Here is a 27,125-nt window from a genome sequence, read left to right as displayed (position 1 = left end):
CCCTCTCTGGCTCCTCATCTGCAAATTGGGCAGCAGACAATGACTGTCATTAGTAAATGATGTCGTTCCTTGAGAGTCTATTACAGCACCCGGCATGGGCAAGCCGGAAAATGTAACAGGTGCTGGGCTAGCACAATTAGAACCGCCAGCCTGCCCGCCTCATGCCCAGTAGTTTCTGGACAAGGAGGATAACATGGAGGACTGGCCAGGCTCTCCCAACACCTGTCTTTTGACCCCCACTGTGGGAAGATGAGGGGGCTGGCCTGCGGGTAGGATCCACCATCTCTGTGTGCTTGCTTCCTTCCAGGGGGGCGATGACTCATTCCATGCTTGTACTGATGAGCTTTTCTTCTTTGCAGAAAAGGAATGTTTGGGCTTAAGCTGAAAAAGAAGAAGAAAAATAAAGCAGAGAAGGGATTGATCCTCACCAACAAGGGTGCGCAAGGTGAGGCCAAGGGCCCGGCAGAGGGGACTCTCCTTATGTGAGAATGTGGCTGACTCTGGTTCTTCTGGACACAGATGTGGGCCTCATGGAAGTCACCCAAGGCCCAACATCATTGACAAACAGGGGTGGGTAGGCACCTGCTGGGCCATGGGCTGGTCCATCTGAGGAAGTGGAAACAGGTTCAAGGTCAGTCTTTGCCTTTGTTTTCTCTGGAGTTCCAAGTCTCCTATTACCAAATGGACGTGGCATGGGAAACCAGGCTGACCTCACACAGCCCTGGAGGGAATCAAGGGCATTTTTCAAAGTAAAAGTCAGGATTCCCCAAGTCAGATGGGAGGGGCCTTGTATACATCATCTCATTTAACCCCTCTCACCGGCAGGAATTGTTACTCCAGCTTTTCAAACAAGACTACAGAGATACAGGGAGAATTCGAGTCAAGCATGGCAAAGCTAGCTGCAGAATTTATATGGAGGGGCACGTGGGTGAAATATGCAGTCATTGTTAAGAAATTAAGAGGGATTTCCAGATGGCAACAGTAGTGTCTAAACCAAGAGGGGCATGGTCCTTCTGAAGAAGACTGTCTGCATAGGATACCTGTCTGTCAGCTTGCTCTGCGCATTGGGGAGCCTGCCGGGAAACGGCTGCATGGTATTTCCGCCCAGACTGCCTGACTTTCTGTGCTTTGAATGGGTCATTGCTTCTGCCAAATGAAGGCTCATATTGGGTAGATGCTCAGCACTGATGGAATCTAATTGCATCTGTGGTTTCCAAGTGGACAGGTCTGGGGTGGTTGCCTAGTGACGTCTGCCTAGTGACTTCGATAACACCCAGCTTAAGGCTAGCATTCTGAACCACTCCTAGACCCAAAAGACGCAATGGGTATAATCCATCTTTAGACATCTTGAAGAGCTTCACTGTCAAACACCTCAGCACCCTGTAGCCTTAAGGCCCTTCCTAAAGCTATTCTTGCTCTGAGTAAAACTCAGGCTTAGAGAGAAAGCAAAGGAACACTCACACTGAGATGTCGGTGGTCATGACTAAGACTTACTTTGGATGGAAAGGGCACTGTACATTTTCAGCAGCTACAAGACTTAAAGTTTAATGGGAAGGTTAGGATGATGGCTCTGTCATTAAACTTGCTATACAAGCATGAACACCTGAGTTTTAAGAACCCACTTAAAAGCCGGTAGGGCAGTGTGCAGTTTCAGTGCTGGGGTGGTAGAGACAGACATATCCCCGGGGCTGGCTGAGGAACCAGGCTTTCTCAGTCAATAGGGTCCAGACCAGTAAGAGACCTTATCTCAAAAGTCTAGATGATAAATGACTGAGGAAGACACCCAAAGTTGACCTCTGGTCTACCCACACACACACACACACACACACATACACACACACACACACACACACAGCCTGCTTGTTTTACCCTGAAGAATACTTGTTTAGCCCATCAAATTGATAATATGGATGGGAGATTTAAGAGATTCTCAACCTTTTCCTGGTCCTTGAAATTAAGTCTTGAGGACACCAAGTTGACTAAGAGATGGTCCCTCCAGGACCTTATGAAATTTACACCTATGATATATTTAGTAAGTGTCTTCCACTTGTAACTTGACATGTGTCATTCATGACCCTGAGTGGAAGCTTCTGTTGCCTGTGTCTCAGAACAGAGGTTCTAATGGGCTTGCCCTGAATGAGTCCCACAGCTTGTAAGTAGAAAAGCTGGCAGGCGCCTGTGCTTTCCTGGCTGGTGGGTGGCCTCTGGTTGGGAGTCCTCCCTTACTGACCAGCAGGGAGGAGATTAGAGCAGTCATGACAGGCAAACCAGGGGAGCTAGCTGTGTGACTAGTTCTGGTTAAGAGTCTTCAGCCCACAAAGCAAACAGGGCAGATCAGCCCCTCCTAGAAAGTAAATGGCATCCATCCTGCTGGGAGGGGCTGGCCCTTTAGGGAAGGGACAAACATGGGTGTCAGAAAGCTAGGGTTTGGGCAGTGTGTGTGTGTGTGTGTGTGTGTGTGTGTGTGTGTGTGTGTGTGTGTTATGTTTGGGTATGCTTAAAGTCCATTTCATGTGTATTTTGAGGCATTGTGATTATGTCAAAATTGGTACTCTAACCCATCTGCTCATTAGTTGTTCAGAAAGTGGTAACTCCTGTGACCATTCATTCATTCATTCATTCATTCATTCATGTCTTCAAAGAATGTTAGTGGACCAGTTCTCACCCTCCTCTACCCATCCTCTGTCTTGGGATGCATGACCCAGATATCTAAGCCTCTGTTCTCCGGTTGGATCCGGCCAATGAGACCCCAGCAGGAGGCTCTAAGAGGGTTTGCAGGAGCTTGGGGTCCAGCTGCTGTTTCCCTCAACTGGAAGAACCAGGTCACTCTTCTTAGGAAGTCTGACTCAACCTGACTCCCCCATCTTCCAGGTTCTGGTAAAACCTCTCTCCTTTTCCCTTTCTTCATTTGGGGGGATGGGACAGTCACACAGGAGCTGCTTTGAACTCAAATAACTGCACGAACTTCTGTGGTCTCCCACAGAACGTGCCAGCAGTTCTGTACCTGTAAGAATTGATGATCTGTGGAGAAGGAGCGTTTTCTCTTGTTGCCCCAAGGCTGGTCAGGGCACTGGTGTTGTTGCTGGTCAGGCACTGGTGTTAATTCTCCAAGCCCTTTTGTCTGGCGTTGGCCTGAGTTTCCCCACTGAGACTGCAGTAAATTCGGTTTCCTCTCTGCAGCTGCTGAGAATCTAATGAGGCCCAGGGACACCAGCTCCCGGGCACTGGGCTGCTAGAGCCCGTCTGTCTTCTGATTCAAGGTTGCTGGGTATAGTTGTCCAGTTAACACCAGAACCCAAACATGCTGAAGCTGGAAACTACCTTAGAAATAACTAGTTATGAATGAGTCTTGTGAGGTCTGGGAACAGCCACTGGGCTGTCTGCACAGGAGAGAAGTGATGCCCCGTGGAGAGCCTCATCTCCACCCCACAAAACAACACCCAGGAAGCTCGGAACCAATGAGCTTTTGGCATTTACTGTGTCATTTTGAGACCTTCTCCTTCACAATCTCTACTGCTCCGTTTCATGGCAGGGGGTGGGGGTGGGGCTGGGGGTTGGAGGGTAGTGGTGGTGTCTGGATGACAAGATTATTTAAATCACATGCATGCTCACACACAGGCATGGAGGTTGACAGAGGGAAAGAGAAAGTTTCAAAATACAATTACAGCTATGATCAAGATCCTGATTGCTTTAAAATGTTTGGAGAGCCTTTCCCAACTCAGTTTTCCTTTTACAGAAGGAAAAAAAAAATGAGGAATTTTGTATGACTCATTGAAGCCACCATCCTTAGGCTGTGACAGGCACAGGGCTGGGCCGTTGTGTTGTTTGTCTTCCTAATGACTCTGGTCTAGCAGGCATCAGCCTCCCTGAGATATAGATAAGAAACCATAGAACCAAGAGGAAGTAAGTACCATGCATATGTATAGCGACTTTGATCATCGTCTTGGCATCTGGGCAATGTTCTAGTGAGTTAAGCTAGAATCTGCGTTAGAAAGGAAGGATATGACTGCAATCCACGTACTTGCGTTTGCTAAGTGCTTATAACTTGGTTTCCTCGGGCTTCCTAGGAAGCTGTACTTTCCAGGGTAGGTAATTCAGTAACTTGAAACAACACACGCTATTCTTGCCCAGATGCCTGAACTCAGCATCCCCGGGTCAAAAGCTTCACCCTTTGCTCCTCCCTCCAACCTCTGTTTCGTTTATTCATCACTATGACAAAACACGGGTGACCATCTGATAAGTGAGTTAAAAAAAAAAAAAAACAAAGAATACAAAGGAGGACATGGCTGCTCCTAGGTGTGATGGAGGAGAGGATTTTTTTTTTTTATTTTTTTTAGATACGAGGGAGAGCATAGCTAGAGGCAGACACATCTGGGAGGGTCCAGAGTGAACATGACAACATGACCCCTGAGCCTGGCCTTGTGAGGAGAGTCGGGGAGGGGGAGGCAGGAGGCTAGAAGACCAGGAGGGTAAAGGGGTAAGTAAGAAGGAGCAACGTAGTCAAAATGGGTGGGTTATACAGGGCAGAACCTGGGGGGGGGAAGGGCAGCCCAGCCCCTGGACTAGAAAGCTCAGGGTAGGGGTTTGGGTGTGCCAGCCATACCCGGTAATGCCTAGGGACTGAGGGATGCTGGGAGAACGTGGCAGCCAGGTCTGCTTTGATATGTTAAATAGGCACCTCAGTTAGCCCTTTGTCCCGGGTTTTAGACCTAAAGTAGGGAGTTTGAAAAATGTATTTTAGCTCACGGTTTCAGTTCCTGGTTGCTTGGTCCTGTTGTTTTGGGGCCAATAGCTGGACCAAACATCATGGCAGGGAATTCCTGGTAGAGCAAAGGTTTGGAAAGGTGGGGGAGACATACCAGGGTCCCCGTGTCCACTGCACAGACCCACCCCTGGTGATGTAACTCTCCTTCACCAGGCCCTACACCTTACGGATTTACTGCCTCCAGTTATGGCATAATTTGACAACCAGCCCATCAACACACGGCCTTGGGGACATTTAAGATCTAAATCATAACAAGGAGATGGGGCTGTGCTGTTCCTTGCTTTGTGACAGTGGTTAGTCCAATCTTTGCCACCAGGGTCCCCCTCTGTCCCCTCTTGTGAAGATACAGTGATTGCAATTAAGAGCCACCTGCTAATCCAGCATAGTCTCCTTGTCTTAACTCCTTAGCTGTGTCTGCCATGGCCCTGCTGTGCCTTGTTTTGTTTTCACTATATGAGGCAAGGGCCAAGAATGAGGCCCCATCCTCTCACAGACCGACATTTTGTCTTTTGAAGCTGGCTGGCACGGTCACTCACTGGGATCTTGCCTCTGGTTTCCTGGCGCTTTCATTTACGTTGGAGATTGACTTGTCAAGGTCTTGGATAGATTTCCTTGATTTGTGCACCTGGTTGTTTGAACCTGAAGGGACCAGCTCCCCATTTTGGCAGCCATGACAGTAACACGTGCTTTTTGACCTTGTCTTAGTCAGTAGAGGTTAGGTGCCTGCCTCGTGACAAGGAACCAATCAGAAGTTAGCTGGTGGCGCTATGCTTTATGACCCTGGGTGTACTTTACAGACAAGCACACAGCAATGACGCACAGAGCATAGCAACCACCCTGGGAGGGCCTATGGGCCATAACAAACAGTTGACCAATCAACACAGGGCAAGCCCTCCAAGCCTGGAGGCACACCAATCCTGAGCTTGTGCGTACCCCTAGACACTCCCCTTACGCTGCCCTACAAGATCTCTCGGGAGCCCCTAGGAGCTGCCTTTTGCGAGCCATCCACCATGGTGGGTGGGTGGACAAAAGACCCGAGCTAACATGGGGTTAGCTTATTAAATTACAATAAAGCCTCGTGCAGTTTGCATCAAGCTCTCGAATCCGCCTGATGATTGGGGTGACCGAGGTCGTGGCCTGGGACCCCGGATACCTGAGTTTTCTGGGGGGTCTAACAAACCTTCTATCTGTTCTTATATAAGAACACACACACACACACACACACACACACTCTAAATTATATGTCTGCTTGCCTGGTTCCGGAGCCTCCCATGGTTGTGGGCACAAAGTGAGGTTTGCTCACCACTTTACCTTGATGTAACAAGGTTCTCTTTCTTCTTTTGTGTCTACAGATGGTCAGAGTGACTCCGAGGCACCACAGGAAGGGCCTTCTCACCAGGAACGACCAGAAGGAGATGCGGTTCAAGACGATACTTCCATCACTCCTGGCCTCTCGGCTCCTCTGAAGAGAAGGTATGGTGTTTTTACAGGCAGTCAGCGCACCCACTTTGCACTGTGGGTGCGCCAGGCTCTCAGAGAATTAGAGAGAAGACATAGTCACTGTCCAGCAGGAGCCAAAGGTGTAAGAAAGGGAGAGAGCTCTTTGTCCACTCAGCTTCTCTCTGAGTGCCAGCCTCCAGATGCTGGTCAGCCTTCAGCAGAATTCTGGTCCCACTAGCTTCAGGCTTAAATGGTTCTGGTTGCATTCCTAGGAGTTCAGGAAGGAGCACAGGAACAGAAGGCAGGTTTGGGAGCTGTCCCTTAACCTGCTCTCTAGTTCATTGTGATCATAATTACCTTAGACTTGTGTTTCTCCCAAATAAGATGTTTCTTAAACAGTAGAAACTGCTTCAGCACGCTGTACCAGTTGGCTGTGACTGTGAAGCCAAACCAAACCAAAGCCACCCAGATCAGGGGCTTAATATAAACCCTTATTATTGTCCTTGAGTCTGTGGGTCAGTAGGATGGGTTTAGTGGCTCCAAGTATTTGTCAAATAATTATTCACACGTGTGTAGTCACTTCGGCTCAGGGTTGGCGGCAGGCTGATCTAGTATGAGGACCACTGAACTCATCACAGGGCAGGGAGTGTTCCAATGTTGGCCGTAGAAGGGTTGAGGAGAGCAGACGCACACGAGATCTCGTGAGACTTAGGCTCCGAACTAGCAGAGGTCACTTCCGATGCACTGAGTTGGCCAATGCAAGTCACAGGGACAGCCTGTGTTAGAGCGGGAGGGGACAGTAAGGTGCAGGTCCAGGAGAAGAGCCCACAGATGGGATCACCGGTGTTCTCTGTCTATTGCATTTGTTTATATCCGGGGAGTGGCAGTTTATCAGGCTCTTCCTGTCTCTTTCCATGCAGATGTGTTACTAACAGGGATACAGATTAGTGCCTCTCTGGGTGGGAGATCCTGAGCTGGTATTTCTAAGCTCCGACGTCATGGAGGGCCAGAAGGAAGTGAAAGATGGGTGGAAGTCATAGAACAAACACAGAGGTGACACTCAAAAGCAGCCATGACATTTTTGTGGGCACGCTGTCATATCGCTCTCTCCCTCTCCATTGCACCCTGACAACTGCTGTCCCCTCCCTGTGGCTGCTGACTGGACACTTCGATTATTCCTAAGTAATCTTTCGTGGTGTCCCAGGTCATTTACAGAAGATAGCAGAGCAGGGGGACGACAAGTAAGGAGTGATGGCCAATTCTTCCTCCTTGATCAGAGCATTCCCCACAGACCGAATTCTGCCCTCCCAGCAATACTAGTTCGGACCCCACCCCTTTAGGTCTTTCTTGTTCATGGAGCCTTGGGGAATTTCTTCTCCACAGCTTTCCTATCACACACCCCCCCCCCCACGGGACACTTTGCACTTACATACTAGATCTTTCCTTATAGCCTTGGTCATCTTTCCCCTGGCTAGATTGCCAGCTCTGCAAGGGCAGAGACGACGGCATGTTCGTCTTTATTTCACTCTTAACTAAGCCTAGCACTAAGTTTCAAATTATGTGTGATTGGTCTGAATTTGCCATTTGATTGACGCACACCTGAATGAACGATGCGTATGGCCTCTTCACCTTCAGCCCTCAGAGTTAGCCATTTGTGACAGCAACTATTATTTCAGATAAGGAAATTAAAGTGAAAGCCTAAAATTGAGGAGAATAAATACCCTAACTCTGATCAGTCTGATGGAAAAGTCATGGGAATTGTTTTTGGGTAGCTTACAGCATTTTCCGTTGGGCTGAGTTGCAGTCCGAAGATGTGGGATGGAGGCAGGCACGCGATGTTAGAAGCCAGAAGAACAAATTCAATCAGACTCACCTCAGTTCATTTTCCACACATCGGTGCTGCCCTGGTGACAAGCAAGGACCCTTCCTTCTCTGCTCATGATTAGCCAATATCTGAGCCCAGCTGTTACACATCTATTTTCAATTACCCGAGACGGGCCAGATAAACGAATTCCCCGGGACTGTGGAAGCCAGTGAGATGGCATTTTGGTCACCCCTTCCAATTTTCTTCTTCACCAGTCCTCTCAAAAGCAATCACAACTCTCACAATTTTTACACCTTCTGGAAGGATGAGGAGTTCCTGGCTCTAAAACTAGTCAGGCAAAGGGTAGATTCTTACTTTGCCTCTGATTTTCCAAGGAGTTGTCATTTCCATAAGGTTATCATGCAAACAACATGGAAAACCTTACATATAAAAAATGCTAGCTTGGGAATCAACAAAGCATGGCACATCAAGCTGAGGCTGGACCAAGCTCCTCCCCCCCTGCATCAAGAGTGCACAAGGCATCCCACCACAGGGAACAGGTTCCAAAGAGCCAGCTCATGCGCCAGGGACAGGTCCTGGTCCCTCTGCTAGAATCCCCCATAAAAGACCAAGCTACACAACCGTCACCCTAGCTGTCCGCCCAGAGTCTGTGAGCTCCCACAAGCTCAGGTCAGCTGTCTCTGCGAGTTTCCCATCAGCTGCTCATACAATCCCTCCACTCTCTCTTCAACTGGACTCCAGGAACTCAGCCCCGTGGCTCTTATTCCATCCAAGTGGAGATGGAGGAGGAGAGGATGGAGGGGGGCGTTATGGGGGAGGAGGGGAGGGGAGGGAGCAGGATGAGAGGAGGGAGGGGAAACTGTGGTTGGATGTAAAATAAATTTTAAAACTGGCGAAAGAAAAGATACCACTTACCGAAGCTAAAACAGGATCAGATAAGAGATTAATAAATGCTAGCATTTATTTTTGCTAAACACTAGGTTAAATGCCTGTAAATATTATATTAGTTATTCTAGCAATTGCCTTGTGGTATAAATGATATCATTAGCCTCATTACCAGGACAGGGAAACTGAGTCGCAGGAATCTTACGTCACTCATCTATTTATATTTATTTCTCAGGAGATGTAGAGATAATCTGTGATAGAACTCTTGGGAAAATGTTATCGTGGCTTACACGTCTGAACTATGTTCTTACTAGAGATATATTAATTTTCTGTCACATTGTTTATTTTTTACTCTGTACAATATTATCAATGCATATAAAACAATATATTAAACATTACTTTAATAGAGCAAAACTGCTGACTAAGATCCATGACGGGGAGGTCAAATCTCAAAGCTTTCAGGTAGGTGATTGGCTCATCCTACCCAGCATCCCCCAGTTCTCCTTACAAGAGGGAAGAGTGATGGCCAGGGGGGCATGAGCGCTGTCTTGTGTTATAGATCGCCATAACCATCACCGAGGCCCGCCAGCTGGTGGGCGAGAACATCGACCCGGTTGTGACCATTGAGATTGGGGAAGAGAAGAAGCAAAGCACAGTGAAGGAAGGAACCAACAGCCCGTTTTATAATGAGGTAAGTCACAGAGCGTCCTCTGGGCCCACAGCCCCTTCAGGGACACTAATACCAAGGGCTCCTGAGCCAAGGAGAGAAGAGGAGCCCCTCAGTGCTCCTTCTCCATCTAAGCTCTCAGTGCTCCTTCTCCATCTAAGCTCTCAGTGCTCCCTCTCCATCTCCCATCTAAGCTCTCAGTGCTCCCTCTCCATCTCCCATCTAAGCTCTCAGTGCTCCTTCTCCATCTAAGCTCTCAGTGCTCCCTCTCATCTCCCATCTAAGCTCTCAGTGCTCCTTCTCCATCTAAGCTCTCAGTGCTCTTTCTCCATCTAAGCTCTCAGTGCTCCCTCTCATCTCCCATCTAAGCTCTCAGTGCTCCCTCTCCATCTCCCATCTAAGCTCTCCGTGCTCCCTCTCATCTCCCATCTAAGCTTTTAGTGCTCCTTCTCTGTCTTGCAACGGAGCTCACAACAGTCTGAGCTCTTGCCACACACAGCCACAAGGCAGTGATAACGAGGCAGTAGACAGGAGATCAGCTTTCTTACTTGTCCTGAGCTCACTGCCATTCTTCAGAAGCCTTGGGGCTGCATTCAATGAAACTTGAATACCGGTTACAGAGACTGTTCAGGAGCAACACTGAAAATTTAATTGCTGAATTTGAAATAAGCATACTTTGTTGGAAAGCAAAACACTTCAGTTTTTCAGAGAGGCATAGAAATTTTAAAAGAAGACCCCTAAGAGGGAAGTTTCTAGTCTCTTTGTAAATAAAATGTTATTTGGTAAAAAATTAACATGGCAGAGTATACAATAATATCTGGTGGAAAACCTCATTTCCCTCTGATGTTTGGACCCTAGATTTCATCCCTGGAAAGATCCATTCTCGCCACACTCAAGAATCTTCCAGAGATTCCAAGCATGCACAGGAACACAAAGCAATGCCCCAGTGGCGGCGCTCGCTCACACTGTCCTAGGCCTTGTGCTTTTTACAAAACAGTGAACTTTGGGGTGGGACACAGCTGGTTGCACAGGCCAAGCTCACTTCTGCCTCATGGCTGGAGAATTTCCCATTGCTTTCATATGCCACAGTTTCCTGACTGTTTAGTCTCTCATTACGGATACTAAAACTTTTAGCCTTTGGCTAGTACTTAAAGTAAACTGGCGTGGTCTGAGGACACAGGGCATAGGCATGTAAACTTGGATATCGCCAAATTGCCTGACCACATGAATTGCCAAGAAAGTGCTGCAGAGACATCATTACCACCCTAGCTCCCCTAATCTGCAAGGAAGGCAGAGATGGCACGGATAATGACATTAACTGAAAAAACCCAAATGACATAGGAGCTGTTAGTTCCTTTCCTGTTTGTCATTAGTGCCCCCCGACCCCGAGCCTTCCAGATGTTTCTCCCCCTCTCTGCCGCACCCTTCCTCCATCTTTTTGGCACGGATGTGATACTGAAGACTGTGTATGCAAATTTTCTAAAACGGCAAAGCCCCATCTACTTGTCAAATGTTCTAATTATGCCTGCAAGTCTTGGCTCTAAATGACATTAAATTGAGCCCAAGTGCAGCAAGCAGGAAATTCAGGAAAAGAACAGAAGGCAAACCAAGGACGTTTGTCACAACTTTTCACCGTTAAGGCAGAGGTCATCAGGAGGAGAAGACAGGGGCTGGTGCATTTTTGCTAGCCAGCTAGAACAATGGGTGCAGGTCCAGACGTCTGTTAGGCATTGGAGAGGACAGCAGTGAAACTTAGCTAAGGCATCAAATAGTAGAACTGATTTCTCAGTCCAAAAGATCCCCTCATAGAGCCATCCTTAATACAGTGAAGAATTTCACTTAAGTGAATTTCCATGTAAATTTTGAGTTACAAACATTTAAAAAATAGAGTGAAATGTGTCTGCACTATATGGATATGGATATTACATATGAAAACTTTCTTTAAAGGTCATTTCTCTTTCTTATTAAAGAACACATAATCGATAGCATCTTTAAGTTTATTTATTTATTGTAGCACTAAAGATCTAACCCAAATGCTAACCCAAATGTTAGGCAAGAGTTCTACCGTGGGGCCACACCTCAGCCCCAGGAACCATTTTGAAGATCTCCTAGTGTAGCACGTGGTAGTTTATTTTTGTTTCTCTATTTTACTCCAGGAAAGAAAGGTGTTAGTTGTCAATTTTTTCTTCCCACTGGTATGCCCATCCACAATTTATCATTCTTTTATCTCTTTGCCTCAAAGCAAAGGGGAGAACCCAGGCCACATCCAATCCTTCCTAGCCCACCCACTGTTACTCCTCCATCCAATCACCTCGAGCAGACAGCTCCCCAAATCTCTGTGCCTTTAAATCCAGCACGACTCAACCTCTATGAAGCTTCCATTACTTATCTTGTCCTAGGGAGCCAGAAATAACTGGCTGTTAAGCTCTTTGGTCATCAGCCTTCCTATATGCAAATTTGGGGATCCATACAGACAATTCTTAGACTTTAGTTATTTATCTGTGTACGAGCATGTGCACACATCTGCGTGAGTCACGGTATCCATATGGAGGCCAGAGGGCAGCTTACAAGAATCTGTTCTCGCCTTCCACCACGTGGATTCTGGAGAAATGCCTTTACCACAGAACCATATTGCCAGCCCCAAGGTAATTCTTTACCTCTAGAATTTAATAACTTTTCTCATCATTCATCTTTTTTTCATTCCTTCCATGATTACTCTTGGTAATTTTACAAGAATGTTTGAAATGGAAAAATCCCGAGAAAGATTTTAAATGTGTTTGCTCAAAATTAAAACAGAAAACCAAAAAGATGAAGAGCTAATGATATCAAGGGTTGGAAAAGACACAGCAAGAGCCAGAATGTCAAATGCCTTTTACGGTGGCTTGCATCAGAGTGTCCCCCATAGGCTCAGGTGTTTGAACACTTGGCCCCCAGTTGGTGTCATTACCTGGGGGAGGTTTAGGAGATGCAGCCTGGCTGAAGGAAGGATGTCACTGGAGGCGGGCTTTGAGATGAAAACCTGGTGCTGTGTGCAGGTTTGTCCTTCTGATTTGTGTTTGTGGTTGGCACATGAACTCTCAGCTTTCTGCTCCAGAGCCAAACCTCCCCACAGTGACAGATTCTTGTCCCCCTGAAACCATAAGCAAAAATAGACTCCTTTTTTTCATGCCTTGCCCGTGGTATTTTTATCATAACAACAGAAAAGTAGCTAATAGACATAAGTAGAAATCTTGGATCATGAATTATGCGCATGTAAAATTTTAATTGTGTTATTAGTCCCTCAGGAAAGAAGTTTAAATACTATTAAAACTTCCCATGGGCACAATCCATGATCCAAAAATTCTACTTTTGCCTACTCTAGAGAAATAATTATAGTTATCCTATACAAGAATGTGATGGGTGGCATTTTATATATAATATATAAAATAATGTGCAAGACAATTGAAAACAACCTAAAGGGTCTTCAGCAGAGGACAAGCCAATCAAATGATGATTTACTGGTGCCTACAAGGACAAAGTAGCAGTGGATTAGAGCTGCAGCTCTAACCCTCTCCAGGAACAAGCTTCTTAGATGAAAACTGGGGGTTGGTGACCTCAATGAACTTCATGTCTTGCAGTACTTTGTGTTTGACTTCATTGGACCCCAAGTTCATCTTTTTGACAAGATCATCAAAATCTCAGTAAGTATACCATTGCGGGTGGTGGTACTGGGGTAAAGCAGGACAGACTCCAGGCGCCAGGGACTTCCTGGGGCAACTCAGCCTGGTTAGAGATGCCCGGGTTCATGGGATAAAGAGGGGTTGGCGCCTGTAGAAGTAGCTGGCTAACGCTTAAAATCCCCTTTATGTAGGAGTTTTGGAAGGAAAACCATCTCAAGAGAATCTTTGCTTCTTGGAAGCAAGCAGTAAACTACAGTAAACTTTTGCTAATTGGGTGTGAGACTGGGAAACATATGCTACAGATGACATCTTCTTAATTGACTGCCATTTTTCAGATATTTTTAAAAAGCAAGTTGAGTGATGTTTTCCCATTGGGATGATATCTGCACTAATTAATCACAGCCATCTCTTCTCCTAGTTAGTGATAAATACAGAAACAGGAATAGAAACCGTGGAAGGACCACAAATGTCCATCCCATCACTGGTCATGCTTAAGGAGAGGCATTATCTGGAGCGTTCTGGCATTCTTGAAAAGTTGCCGCCGAGTGTGGACCTCAGAGTTGCTGCAGGGGGAGCTGGGTCTGCTGGACAGATCTTCCTCGGCCCCTCCAGAGAGAGGAAGTTTATCCACCAATCCAGACTGAAGAGTAGACATAGTGAGAGCTTCCCTGGCTTGCTGGGGGCCTTATCCAGGCTCGCCCAGAACACTGATGGCAGGAACGGGAAGGGAGAGTATGGATGCTGAAGTCATCTTGTCCCACTGAGATCAGAAATGGCTAACTGGGCCCATTACCAACTAACTGCACACTGGTCAGCAAAGGGACAGAGGACAGCGGGTGGCAGGTGATGACATCTATCAGTCTCAGAAAACAGCCACTTCTTCCATGAAGAGGGGTGTGAGGGTGACGAGTAAATAGGTGCTATCTTCCAGAGACTTCTCAAGGAACGGAACTCCTATTCTATGCCAGTAAAAGTGCTCGGGGGAACAAGGTAACGCTCCCTCAACAGTCAAACCAACTCTGATGGGAACTGCGGGGCTGACATTCATCCTGGAAGTTTTCTTCCCTGTCTGTCCTTTGTGCCTGTTTTTATCACTCACACACACACTAGGTCAACACCTATGTAATCTGTGACCTTTTAACTGCAGCTGAATGTCAACAAGTCCCCTCGTAAGGCATCGGCTCTAGCGGTGTGACATTGCTCTGCCCAGGAGCACTTGAAGAAGGTGACTCTTGAGGCATGAAAAACACCGAGGGGCAAACATCCTTAGCATTTGGTGTGTGTGCTAACAAGGACTCGGAAGATATTTTGGGAGCTGGGATGGCTCCCAAGACTTTGTGTCATCACTCCTGCAGTCACCTGATGACCCTGGCCTTGTGGCAGCTCCTGAGGCACCTGCTAGGCTGCTGCTGAAGTTCATCACCAGGCCTTTAAGTCGTACCATGGTCAAGAGTCATGACTAAATGAGGGACACAGGATTTTAGACCTAGGACCAAAGCTGATTTGCCTGCCTCGTTCCTTCTTTGGGAGAAGATAGTCTTGTAGTTCTTAAATGACTCCTGGGGAGAGAAACCAAAGATTTTAATGGAAAACCTTCCCTCTTATGTTTAATGAAATTCTTCTGCTGGCTCATAAACTGGAAACTAGTGTGCCCCAAATGAATTCAGTGTTAAAGAAAGGGAGATGACTCATAGTCACGTGTTCCTAGCCCTTTGACGGTTATGAGTCCTTCTATCGGCCACGGCTCACTGCAAAAAGATTATCTGACCAAGGCAGAGAGCAGCACAGATTTCTCTGTGCAAATGCAAGTATTTAGAAGGCAGTTTGACAGCATGGCAACTTAGCAAAATAACAATAGTAGGATTCCCTTTAGGGACTGTCACTTCCCCCTCCATGGATTTCTGGCCAGGTTTTACGTTACTAGGCATAAATTCTCTCCTTGGGACCAGTCCTCAAATTCAATCAGAAAATGTTTGCCTACTCATCGCAGTCACGAAACTGCTGCGTATGCAGGAACAAGTCAGTCAAATTCCAGTGTGACTGGCACAAGGACTCACGAGGCTCCTCCCCTAAGCGGAGGCACTGTTGGCAGCTGATGGCTTCTGGAGGAAGCAGTGACATTATTCTTTGGGAGTATGGCCACTGATAGGTTGCCTATGTTCTAGTGGGTGGCCCCAAATCCAGGCACATATGGGCATCGTTAATTGAACTCAGTGGGATATAAAAAGGGGAACACATGAATTTGGGAGGCAGACTTTTGTTTTGTTTTGTTTTTGTTTTGTTTTTGTTTTTCGAGACAGGATTTCTCTGTGGCTTTGGAGGCTGTCCTGGAACTAGCTCTTGTAGACCAGGCTGGTCTCGAACTCACAGAGATCCTCTGCCTCTGCCTCCCGAGTGCTGGGATTAAAGGCATGTGCCACCAACGCCCGACTAGGCAGACATGTTAGCGGGTTCCAGAAATTGTTTGAGGAGGAAAATGGGGGTGGATATGATAAAAATGGATTGTATATTTCTATGAAATTCTCAGAATAATAAATTAGAAATATTATTAAGAGGGGTGGGGGTGACTGTAATTCGATGCTCTAGGGATAGCCTGGATATGATAATACGCACCGGTGGTACTATGGACCATTTTCCTTTAACAGTGGTCCGAGGAACCCCGGTCCTCGGGATGCTGTGTGTGACACTTCTCCAGCAGTAATCTCATAGTCAACTTCTGTAGGCTTGGCTGGCACTCAGCCAGCAGGTAGCTACCATAAAGAGGTCTCCTGTGTGACTGGGAGAATCACTTGAGGACTTGATTCCATCTGTCACAGTGACATCTACCTTGCAAAAGGAACTTGTGACAGGCGTCCCATCCTCCCCAGACCTCGGGGAGTCGTGTTAGCCACAGAAAAAGGGGTGGGGAGCAGAGGCAGCTTTGTGTGTGGTCTTAAATAGCTGCTCCGCTGAAGCCAAGGTGTCCTTGCTTCCCCTCTGTCGACACTGGAAAATCACAGCCAGACAGCAAAGAGAGAGAGAAAGAGAGAGAGAGAGAGAGAGAGAGAGAGAGAGAGAGAGAGAGAGACTGTTATTTCTTGAGATGACTACTTTTTCTTATTACCTGTGACAAAAAAGAGTCATTCGGAAGCTACAAGAGCCTATTCACCCTTCTTTCAATCATCCATTAACCCACTCAAGGAGACTTCATTGAATATTCATTATGAATGAGGCATGTAGGGGGGTAGAATACGAAGGGACTTCTACCCTTGATCAAGGAAATCATAGGATTGATAGTTAGTACGAATCCCAGAGGCACTTCCACCATTACATGGAGTTCTTGGGTTCCAGTGACAGGGATGCCACTACTTCTAGAGAAGTAGTGGCACCCTTCACTGATGAGAGATTCTAACTGGCATAAGAAATGGCATCCTTGCCGGGCGTTGGTGGCGCACACCTTTAATCCCAGCACTCGGGAGGCAGAGGCAGGTGGATCTCTGTGAGTTCGAGTCCAGCCTGGTCTCCAGAGCGAGTTCCAGGAGAGGCTCCAAAGCTACACAGAGAAACCCTGTCTTGAAAAACAAAAACAAAAACAAAAAAAAAAACAAAAAAAAAGAAAGAAAGAAAAGAAAGAAAGAAAGAAATGGCATCCTTAATTGAGCTGAAATCTCAACCTGTTACTTGACCACCCAGGGAACCTGACTCCCTTTTCTGATATAACACTCCCCAAATTTGAGGGCACTTCACCCACACTGTCCTCTTCCTGACAGCTCCCCCTTTTTGGATTGAAGATTAAACTATTCCTGGTTTTCATCAGCTGCTTGCACACTAGATAAGGCGCCAACTCTGCAGCCTTCCTTTACAGCAGCCTTTTAGCTGCTGCAACCCAGCTAGACCCTCTGCCGACTGCTAATCAGGGCAAACACACACCATGCTGTACAGAATCGACTCTATTGTTCAATGCCAAAACATCTGCCAAGGCACGATAAGCTCTCAAGAAAGTTGTGAAAAATGTTTTGGAAGCTAAGGAACAGTGACAGCTCGGGAGATTAAGGACAGACTCTTGGAGGAGGTGACATTTGCTGTAGCCATTGAAGGATGGGCAAGTTTGAACAGGAAGAGATGGATGTTGAGGTAGCTTGATATGGTTCATTTGATTAAAGAACCTTTGGGGCAGCCGGGTGGTGGTGGAACGCCTGTAATCCCAGCACTTGGCAGGTGGATCTCTGTGAGTTCGAGGCCAGCCTGGCATACAAAGTGAGTTCCAGGACAGCCAGAGCTGAAACTTATAGGAATATCTCTCCTTGCTAGTGAATTTGTGTTAGTGGCCACACCCCTTCGGTCATGTACGCACCTGAAGCCACACCCAAAGGGGTGTGGTCACTAACACAAATTCACTGGCAAGGCAAGATGCTCCTACAGAAACCTTGTCTTGAAAAACCGGAAGATAGATAGATAGATAGACAGACAGACAGACAGACAGACAGACAGATAAAACCTTTGGGGCACTGAGTGTCATGCATCCTTCAGCAGCTGAGCCACAAAGCTGCTAGAAAAAGAGGCAGAGATGAGACTCTTCTCCAGGTGACTCAGGACCCTGTGGGTTGATGAGCAATTTCACTGTGCTCTGGACAAGGTCAAGCCCAGACAAAGGTCAAGTCCTCGGAGCCCCTTTGGTGAATTCTGAGCCCGGTTCACAGCCGTATCCCCTAGGACAAACGAGTCAGGCTTGGCGTACATCCTTTGCAGGTCTTACATCACAAGCTGATCGGAAGCATCCTGATTGGCTCCTTCCGCGTGGATGTGGGGACCGTGTACAACCAGCCTGGTAAGCGAGCCCCGCCCCTGCCATCTTGCTTTCTTGCTCTTCATCGGTTTACTCTCTGCTCTGCAAAGCTGGGAGTCCAAGAACGTCACAAGCTGGGAGGAGGAGGAGGGAGGAGAGGAAGAGAGTGGGTAGCCTGGGGACCCGGGATCTCTGGAAATGGCTACTATGTTGAGCAGCAGCAGGAGGGGACCAGGAGCCTGCGGGCGCGGGAAGGGATGAGGGGGCCACAACTTAACAAGGTGTGTTCATAGGTCATCAATTCTGCGACAAGTGGGCACTGCTTACAGACCCTGGTGACATCAGGACTGGCACCAAGGGCTACCTGAAGTGTGACATCAGTGTGACGGGGAAAGGCGACGTCTTACAGACCAACCCCAAAACCTTCGACGCCGAGGAGCAAGTAGAGAAGTGAGACAGATCCATCCGGGACCTTAAAAGAGAAATTCTCTGCCCCGCTTTATGCTATTTTCCCCTCTCCACTCCTTCCATGTGGGGGTGCCAGGAGGGTGCCGCCAAGTTCACGGCTTGCCCAACAGAGACTGCTCTCCTAGAGACCCCTGAATACATCTTCTCAAAGCTGTGGCTCTTTTGGGAGCTCAGATTCTGGGGCAATCTCGGATTCTGTTTCCCTGTAAAATAACAGCTTATTTCCGATAACCCGTCCTATTGCTATCATTATTGCTATTATTAATTCTTTTAGAATTTCATATATTGTTCACCCCGGACTCCTCGCCCCCACCCCTCCCAGATCAAACCCCTCTTCCCTGTGCCCCCCACGTTGTGTCTTTTTTGTTGTTGTTTAAAGAAAAGACTATTTTGCAACAGTTGTCCTTTGGCTCTTGAGGTGTTTCTACCCCCTTTTCCATGTTGGCCCCAGCCTTAAGTGTATGCATTATGTAAATAAGCCATCCTTGAGATTATATGATCTATCCACGTGGAGCTGGTTTTTCTTAGAAAGAACTGTACTTTCAACCACTGGTTTATAGCAAAAATAATAATAATAAAAATAAAAAAATAAAAAAATAAATTCTAGAAAGAACTAGAAAGAAAACTTGGCTTAGTGATGAATCCCAGAGTTTTTTCTGTATCCAGATTTTTCTTTCTGCCTCTAACAGGCACCTGCCCTTCCTACCTACTCTGGAGGGACAGACCTTTTCATTTTTAAAATCTTTTTTCCCTTCTAGGAACCTTTTGATCCCTCAAGGATTCCCATCAGAGAGACCTTGGGCCAGATTCTATGTGCGGCTCTATAGAGCAGAGGGGCTACCCAAAATGAACTCCAGCATTATGGCAAACGTCACCAAAGCGTTTGTGGGTGACAGTAAGGACCTGGTGGATCCCTTCGTGGAGGTGTCCTTTGCTGGGCAGACGGTGAGGAAACTTGGTCACCAATAGTGACAGTTATAACCTGCTCTGCCTCGGGAACATTCTTAATCAAATGAAATTAGGTTAATAGCACTCCAGAGAAAGCCTTGTCACCAGATGGGGAAGTGTAGAGGAGGTTTGCCCACTCACGATCCCTGGGCATTGTGAAAAGGGGCTATGGCTGGATGTGTTGCAGCTTGGGACCAGGTCAAAAAATACCTTTCCTCAGCTCTGGCTGCTTCTCTAAGCAAGTACCAGGCCCTAGGCCCCGCAGAATTTCCATTCTCTCCTGACACATTTCAGTGTTCCAGGTAATTCTTCTTCTATATGACCCTAGATACCTCTGTTCCTGTCTCGAGAGCCATGGGAAGAACCAAGGCCTAGGTTCATGGCTAAAGCTGCATTCTGCCTGACTGGACTTTGAAACTTTGACTGTATTTTGAAAGTACAAAAGTCCCTGTCCCTTCCCATCGGCAGGAGCGAATGCTGGAGTGTTTCTCACGTGGGTTGAATTTGGGGGGCATAGAGGACATCATTCCCATTTATAGCAAGGAAACTGAGGCCCAGGCTGCAGCACTGATTCCCTCAAGGCCATACATATGTTACATGAACCCGGGTCTTTATGCAGGCATGAACTCAGGGTGTAGCTGTGTCTGCTGCCTACCTGGAGATGTATCGAACAACTAGGATTCATGACACAGGTGTTCACCCCAACACTTATCTGCTGAGTAGAAATTTCCAAGAACAGCAGTTCACCTTTGCCCCATGCTCCAGGCAAAATCTAGGTCACCAGTAATGTTAGTGGGGTGCAGTCAACTTCCATAGGTGTCATGGGAAGCAAGCCCATCTTTGTAATTCCCTTTAAGTCCCCAGGTGGTTTGAAGTGTTTTTTAGCCATTTATTTTCATGGCTCACATCTCCGTGGCTGTACTTTTAGGGGCGGACCTCGGTGCAAAAGAACTGTGCTGATCCTGTCTGGCACGAACAGGTGGTCTTCAAGGAAATGTTCCCTCCCTTGTGCCGGAGGGTGAAAATTCAGGTTTGGGATGAAGGCAGCATGAGCGACGTAGCCCTGGCAACCCACTTCATCGACCTGAAGAAAATCTCCAACGAGCAGGATGGAGATAAAGGTAGAGACTTCCCTGTGTCAGCCTTGGCGGGGGTCCCAAAGCCATAGTTACCGTGAAAGAGAGAGGGCCACGGAGGCATATGCTAACACCTTTCGTGGTTCTGTGGCCTCGCTCGGTTAAGCTAGTGGATGGAACCAAGCTCTGGTCCTAGGTCTTCCGAGACCATCGCTAGCTGCCTGTGATGAGTCTCTGTTCTCTTAGGGAAATGGAATTCCGATGAAGCCAAAGGTTGATAAACTAAAGTCTACAGGCCCAATCTGTCCTGATCCGTGTCTTTGTATGGCTCTGTATGAACAGTTTTTGCATGTTTCAGTGATTGGTTTTAGGAAAACCTACAGAAAAGTTATGTCCCCAGTGACTTGATGAGAACATGGCAGCATAGGGGGGAGGGCAGAAGGTTGTGGGTGATTGTGTACTCAGTGTTCTCGGAGAGCCTCACGCAATCCATGGAGTTCTGAGGTGGCAGGCAGGGAAAGAACCCCGACTCTGTTTATGACGATTTCCAAAGTCACACCGATGTGTAAGAATTCCTAAATTCACCCCCGTTTAAATTCATTACAATATTTCTCTGCACTGCGAATATATGTCAGCTGACAAATAAACACATATACATACATGCCTGCATACACATATCACAAACGTATACAGGTAAATGGTCAAACACACACACACACACACACACATATGTATATGATAAGTCTATCTAATCATATGTCATGTGGAGATGACATTGGTTTAATGGCTTTATTTTTTCTTCACTAGATGAATATTTTCCAAGAGCAGAGACTTGTGTATTTTTACGTCCCTCACAGACTGACATTATGGAAAGCCCTGAGGGAATGCATGTTGTCTATACAGCAGCGCTTACCACTCTCCATGAAAACCTCCGGCCATCCATCTACACTTTCTCAACTAGATGCTGTATTCACAGGCTTTAGGAGCCTCTTGATGGTTTTCAGAAAGATGTGCGTTTGTGTTTCAGAAGTAGGCACCAGGGACTTGAAGTCTTTCTATCCTTTTTAACAATGATTTCCCTGCTACTTTAAATTTCTCAAGGGGGAGCAGAATCCGAGGATAGAATCTGGTCTGGAGATATCAGGGTGGGAGGAAAGAGACATTAGGTGGAACAATTGTACACACACACACACACACACACACACACACATACATACACACACACACACACACACACACACACACACACATATATACACACAGACACACAGACACACACATACATACATACACACACATATACATACACACACACATATTCATGCACACAAACATGTATATTCACACATATATCCACACATATACACACACACATACATACACACAGACATATACATACACACACACATACACACACATACACACACATATACACACATATACATACAGGCACATACATACATATACACACATACACACACACACACATATAATGAAAACATTTACTTGGAAACTATGGGTGATTGATAAGCAAATTGTGACTCCCTCTTTATTCATAATGGTGGGGGCATGTCTTAAGGGCCTATAGGAAGTGCTTAATCGATATTATCTTGTTAATCTTGCTAGGTGAGGTTGGCACTATTAGCTCTTCCTCCACATGAGGAAACTGAGGCACAAGGAAATTAAGAAACTTGTCCAAGCCCACGCAGCTGAAAAGTCCCGGAGCTGGGATTTGAACCCACCCAGCAGAGACTTCAGAAACACCAGGCTGTTTTGCCTTTCACAAAGGGGCCTGCATGGACCTGAAGGCGTAGGTCGGTGGTGAGAGCACTTGCCTGCAAGGTGAAAGGCCTTGGGTTTGATTCCCAGTACCGAAACATGAAGGGACAGATGGTCCCACGGATGCCGTATGCTTTCTCTACATTAAGGAGAGAAACCCTTAAGGCAGGAATGAATTAAGACACCGGGTCTTTTCAGTTCTGTGTTTAGGAGACAGTTTAGAACATTCATTTCTTACCAGCTCTACCAGCACCCTACCCAAGTGCAAGCTACAGTGCCCTTAGCTTTCACGTGAAACGGGTCCCAAAGCAGTTTATCCACACTGGTTTTCACACCTTCACAGGGTAGTCACAAAGGTGTTAAAGACATGGTTCCATTATCAATTTGATAAAATCCCTTTACAATATCCTTAGCGATATTAAGATAGTAAGCAAAACCCGTAACAAGGCCTTGAGACCTCCTGCCTGTCCAAACTCCTCACACACCTCCTCCATACTCTTTCCGGCTGGTTCACGGCCCCTTTACCCTGTTCCCCCATGCTCATCAACCCAGCGTTTGTTGACAGCCCCTTACCCCGTTCCTCTATGCTCTATCAACCCATTTTTTATTCTTGCAGCACCAGGTGTATCCCCTTTGTAGTTTTTATAATGTAAGTATTAATGTAAACATCTAGCATGTTGCCTAGCTCATGTTAGGAATAAATAAACATTTGATGACTAAATAATGACAAAAGTGTGCACAGTGCCCTCCATAATGTTACATGGGTGAAAAGTGTAAACATGGACAAGAAAGACCAGATGGAAATTGGTGTTTTGGAGACGATGCCTTTTAACTATTGTCTTTGGGGGGCTAACATATTTCCTTTTTGTCTGTATATCATACATATTTTTTAAAGATTTTTTTATTTAGTATACAGTGTTCTGTCTGCATGCTAGAAGAAGGCACCAAATCTTATCATAGATGGTTGTGAGCCACCATGTGGTTGCTGGGACTTGAACTCAGGACCTCTGAAAGAGCAGCCAGTGCTCTTAACACTCTGAGCCACCTCTCCAGCCCTGTATATCATATATTTTTATGTGCAACTTTTATAAAGCAAACGTGTGGTAACCGTGAAAGTTCATCCAGATACCCAACGCTTGGACTTTCCTAGGCTTTCTTCCCACCTTTGGACCTGCCTGGATCAACCTGTACGGCTCCCCCAGGAACCAAAGTCTGATGGATGACTACCAAGAGTTGAATGAGGGCTTTGGGGAAGGTGTGTCCTTCAGGGGCCGGATCTTGGTGGAAATTGCTGTAGAAATCCTCTCCGGTGGGGCCCAGGAGTCTAAGTTCTCCAAGGCTCTGAAGGAGCTGAAGCTGCCCTCCAAAGACAAAGACTCCAAGTCTTCTAAAGGCTCAAGTAAGGACAAGGCTGACAAAACCGATGATGGCAAAGCCCAGCAGGCTGCCGACAAAACCAACTCCACGGAGGTGGAGGTGGAATCTTTCGCTGTCCCCCCAGAGGTAGGTGCGAGCTCTGCTCCTCAGGACCTAAGGTAGGGGGGCCCAGGGTGGGTGGGGAGGGGCAGGGGGATGCCATACTTGCCACACTCTAGAAGACATTTCATTTACAGATCTCATCTTCCCTACAAATTGGGCCAGATTAGTGCCAAGTCCCGGGGTGTGGTGTGTCCTCTGTTCTTGCAAGTAGTGTGGCCATGTGCTCCTTTAGAATCTCTCAAGCGTGGGTCCCTCGGGAACTCAAAGAAGGAGACGGAAAAGTAGTCGGAGACCTTGGTAGGAGTGGGTGGTGGATGGATGTGTAAACTCTGCTGTCTCGTTACGAAACCTCATAAACCCCGGATGAAATCACAGCCCCACGGATTTCTCATCTTCAATTAGTCCCCACCATTGAAACCAGCATCTCTCCAGCCCCAAGTATGGCAAGAGATTGGGGCGTCAGGATGAGCATCGGCTGTGACTATCCTCTCACTTTTCATCCTAGTTTAGTGACGGGGTTCTGGGTGTCATCAGTAGCAGAGGAGGGTTGATTCCAGCCGAGCCCGGCTAATTCCATCTCTGGGAAAGTCTCTCAGGTCAACATAAGGGAGATGATAGCTGCTCGCCCAGAACTGGGGAGACTGGGTTGACCCCAGGAAACCCACCCTTACCTTGGAAGAGCCATTTATTTTTCCAGCTGGGATATTAAGAAACCACTGGGGAAGTCAGGTGGTGGCTCACTCCTTTAATACCAGCACTCAGGAGGCAGAGGCAGGTGGATCTCTGTGAGTCCCAGGCTAGCCTGGTCTACAAGAGCTAGTCCAGGACGGCTAGGGCTACATGCAGAAACCCTGTCTTGAAAAACCAAAAAACCCCCAAACCAACAAACGACAAACCACTGGGGAGAACTCAGAGCATGGGTTGGAAACCCTGGCGTTAGTTTTACTCATGGCTGTAATGCTAACACTGCCCTAGGTTGACATTTATTCTTTAGCCAAATGAGGTCTTATAGGTTGCTCTGTCACAGACAACTTCTGGGGGCTCGTGAAAAAGTATATATAAATTGTTGTAGGGAGACACCGTAACCACACCTCCTAAGGGCAGGCTACAGGTGTGCTTGACCACGCCTGTCAAGGCGTGGTCAAGATGATGTAAGGGTGACCCGGGGTGGGCTCTTAAGCAACCACGAGCACATGGAACAGGCTCTTCCCTGCTGCCCCTTCTCTCTGGCCTCCCTGCCTTGCTGCCCCTGGGCACGCTCTGGCTTGCATTTGGCTGGTATCTATCTGAATAAAGGTATCTTAAACCAACAAGCTCGCCTTTCAAATTGTCATCAGATCTTTTATCGCATACACGGTTAAGCTTGCCATGCCTTTATGGCTGTTATCCACGGCCCTCTCCCTCCACCAAGGAGCGGCTATGTAGAGCTTGCAACCTGTTGTTTGTGTCTTGGCCTCCACACGGCTCTTTGGATTCTCATCTGGGAAACGCTCTTTGAACATGCGCTTTATCGGTTTGTTGGGGTTGGAACTGGCGTTGTCCCCACGGGGCTGCGAGCATATGTGCATTCAGGAAATAAGCCAACACTGGAAACTTGACTTTATACCTTGTGGGTAGCTTGCGTGGCATGTTGGGGTCACTCAAGCATCTAGTCAGTCTTACATCTGCCTGTCTGGTGACCACTCTTTCTGTGAGTCACTTTGCATAGGGATAGGGATAGCCAAGAAGAAAGAAGCTACAAGGAGCTTTTCATCATCTAAGTCAACATCCTTGAGATATTATGCTGAGGTTTTCTTTTTTTTCTTCTTTCTTTCTTTCTTTCTTTCTTTCTTTCTTTCTTTCTTTCTTTCTTTTTTTTTTTTTCCGAGACAGGGTTTCTCTGTGTAGCTTTGGAGCTTATCCTGACACTCGCTCTGGAGATCAGGCTGGCCTTGAACTCACAGAGATCCGCCTGCCTCTGCCTCTGCCTCCCGAGTGCTGGGATTAAAGGCGAGCACCACCAACGCCTGGCTCCTAAGGTTTTCTTGAAGGAAGATATTCTAGAAGAAAGCAAGGGAAGTGGATAGGGAGTGGAAATTCTCCAAGTCCAGGTGTAGGGAAGACTCCTGGGCCCCTGTGGAGGTAGACTTGGGACAACCCAGGTGCTTTTATGCCCCCACCTTCTCCTGGTCTTGGTGTCTTGTTGGTGGCAGTTTCTTGACAGATTCGTTAGTCATCTGTTGTTGCACCACAAGTCACCCCAGAGCTTAGTGGCTTGAATCAAGTGCTTATTTTCTCTGCGGGTGAGGAGTTTGGGGGTACCTTAGTACAGTGATTCTGGGCCTTGTGTTCCTTGGAGGAAACTTTTATTAAGATCTTGGCAGAAGCTGTGATCTTTGGACGGTGTCACAGGCCTGGAGGATCCATCTCAAGATGGCTGTGTGACACTCTGGAGGCCTTGGTACCCTGTTGACTATTGGCATGGGAATGTAGTTCCTTACTATAGGGGACCGCCCCTAAATTCTGAGTACCCTTATGACACGGAAGCTCATTTCCTTCCCCTAGACTGGTGATCTCAGAGGGGGCAAGGCCAAGTCATGATGTCACAGGCTGACGTTTCTGCTGCCTTCCTTCTTCTTGTTAGGAACAAATCATCTTATCCAGGCTTTATGCAGAAGGAAGAGAATTAGGGAAAGATGAGCCAAGAATTTGTGCATGTATTTTAAAGCCTCTACCCAGGGCCTCTGTTTTCCACAGCCTGAGCCCATCAACCTGTCCCCGTCAAGTCTTTCTTGCTGTGCCTTTTTTTCCTTTTCAGTTTCCCAGGGTCATAGATCCCCAGTGTCACCGGCTGCAGTATCCTCACTGCACATCTGGACACCAAGAGTCCCTGTGATGTTGCTTTTTCCTAGTCTACCTCATTACTATGGAAGCTTCTCTCTCCTCTGCCACACTCTCACAGAGCACAGCCGCCAGGGAGTGTGACCATTTCTAAGTTCCATGAGGGCTGGGTGAACAGCTTCATAACAAACAAGAGTGAAAAGAGCCTAACTCCACGGAGCTTACATCCAACAGGAAGGAGGAAGTGACGAGTGCATTAGGAACTATACATTGCTATTATCTATGGGCTTCGAAAGGTCAGTGATTAAAATTTTAGGCCTCTGAGTAAGACATCTGGATTTCAATTGTGACAGTTCAGTGCAGTGGTCACCCCCTGGGTAGCCGCTGGAGACATGCTTACCCTGTTTGTCTCTTTGGACAGAGCACTTAGCCCCCGTGCTAGTCGCTTTTCTCTTTGCTGTGAGTAAACAACTTCAAGAAAGGGATTTTTAAGGCTCACAATTTGAAGGTATAGTCCACCATGGTAGAGACGCCATGGCAGCGGAAGCC

The 27,125-nt window shown here is 47.1% G+C and overlaps 1 protein-coding gene across 2 annotated transcripts in view; it reads left to right on the top strand.

Moving 5' to 3' along the window:
- Positions 1-327: 327 nt before the first annotated feature.
- LOC107977007 (fer-1-like protein 6) overlaps positions 328-27,125 on the top strand; it is a 120,341-nt gene continuing 93,543 nt past the window's right edge. The window contains exons 1-10 of one of the 2 annotated variants that reach the window (XM_035449653.1): positions 328-445; positions 6,118-6,238; positions 9,323-9,377; positions 9,475-9,606; positions 13,200-13,262; positions 17,970-18,048; positions 18,300-18,456; positions 19,233-19,419; positions 20,351-20,543; positions 23,428-23,780. In XM_035449653.1, coding sequence (XP_035305544.1) covers positions 367-445; positions 6,118-6,238; positions 9,323-9,377; positions 9,475-9,606; positions 13,200-13,262; positions 17,970-18,048; positions 18,300-18,456; positions 19,233-19,419; positions 20,351-20,543; positions 23,428-23,780 — 1,419 coding nt within the window. In that variant the 5' untranslated portion in view covers positions 328-366. Of the gene's footprint in view, positions 446-6,117; positions 6,239-9,322; positions 9,378-9,474; positions 9,607-13,199; positions 13,263-16,891; positions 17,355-17,969; positions 18,049-18,299; positions 18,457-19,232; positions 19,420-20,350; positions 20,544-23,427; positions 23,781-27,125 lie in introns of those variants that run through there. The other variant, XM_035449654.1, reaches the window with a different exon arrangement.

The sequence above is a fragment of the Cricetulus griseus genome, chromosome 10 (genome assembly GCF_003668045.3).
Source record: "Cricetulus griseus strain 17A/GY chromosome 10, alternate assembly CriGri-PICRH-1.0, whole genome shotgun sequence".
NCBI lineage: Eukaryota > Metazoa > Chordata > Mammalia > Rodentia > Cricetidae > Cricetulus > Cricetulus griseus.
Note: the sequence above shows the minus strand (reverse complement) of the source record. Positions and strands in the feature narration are given on the sequence as shown.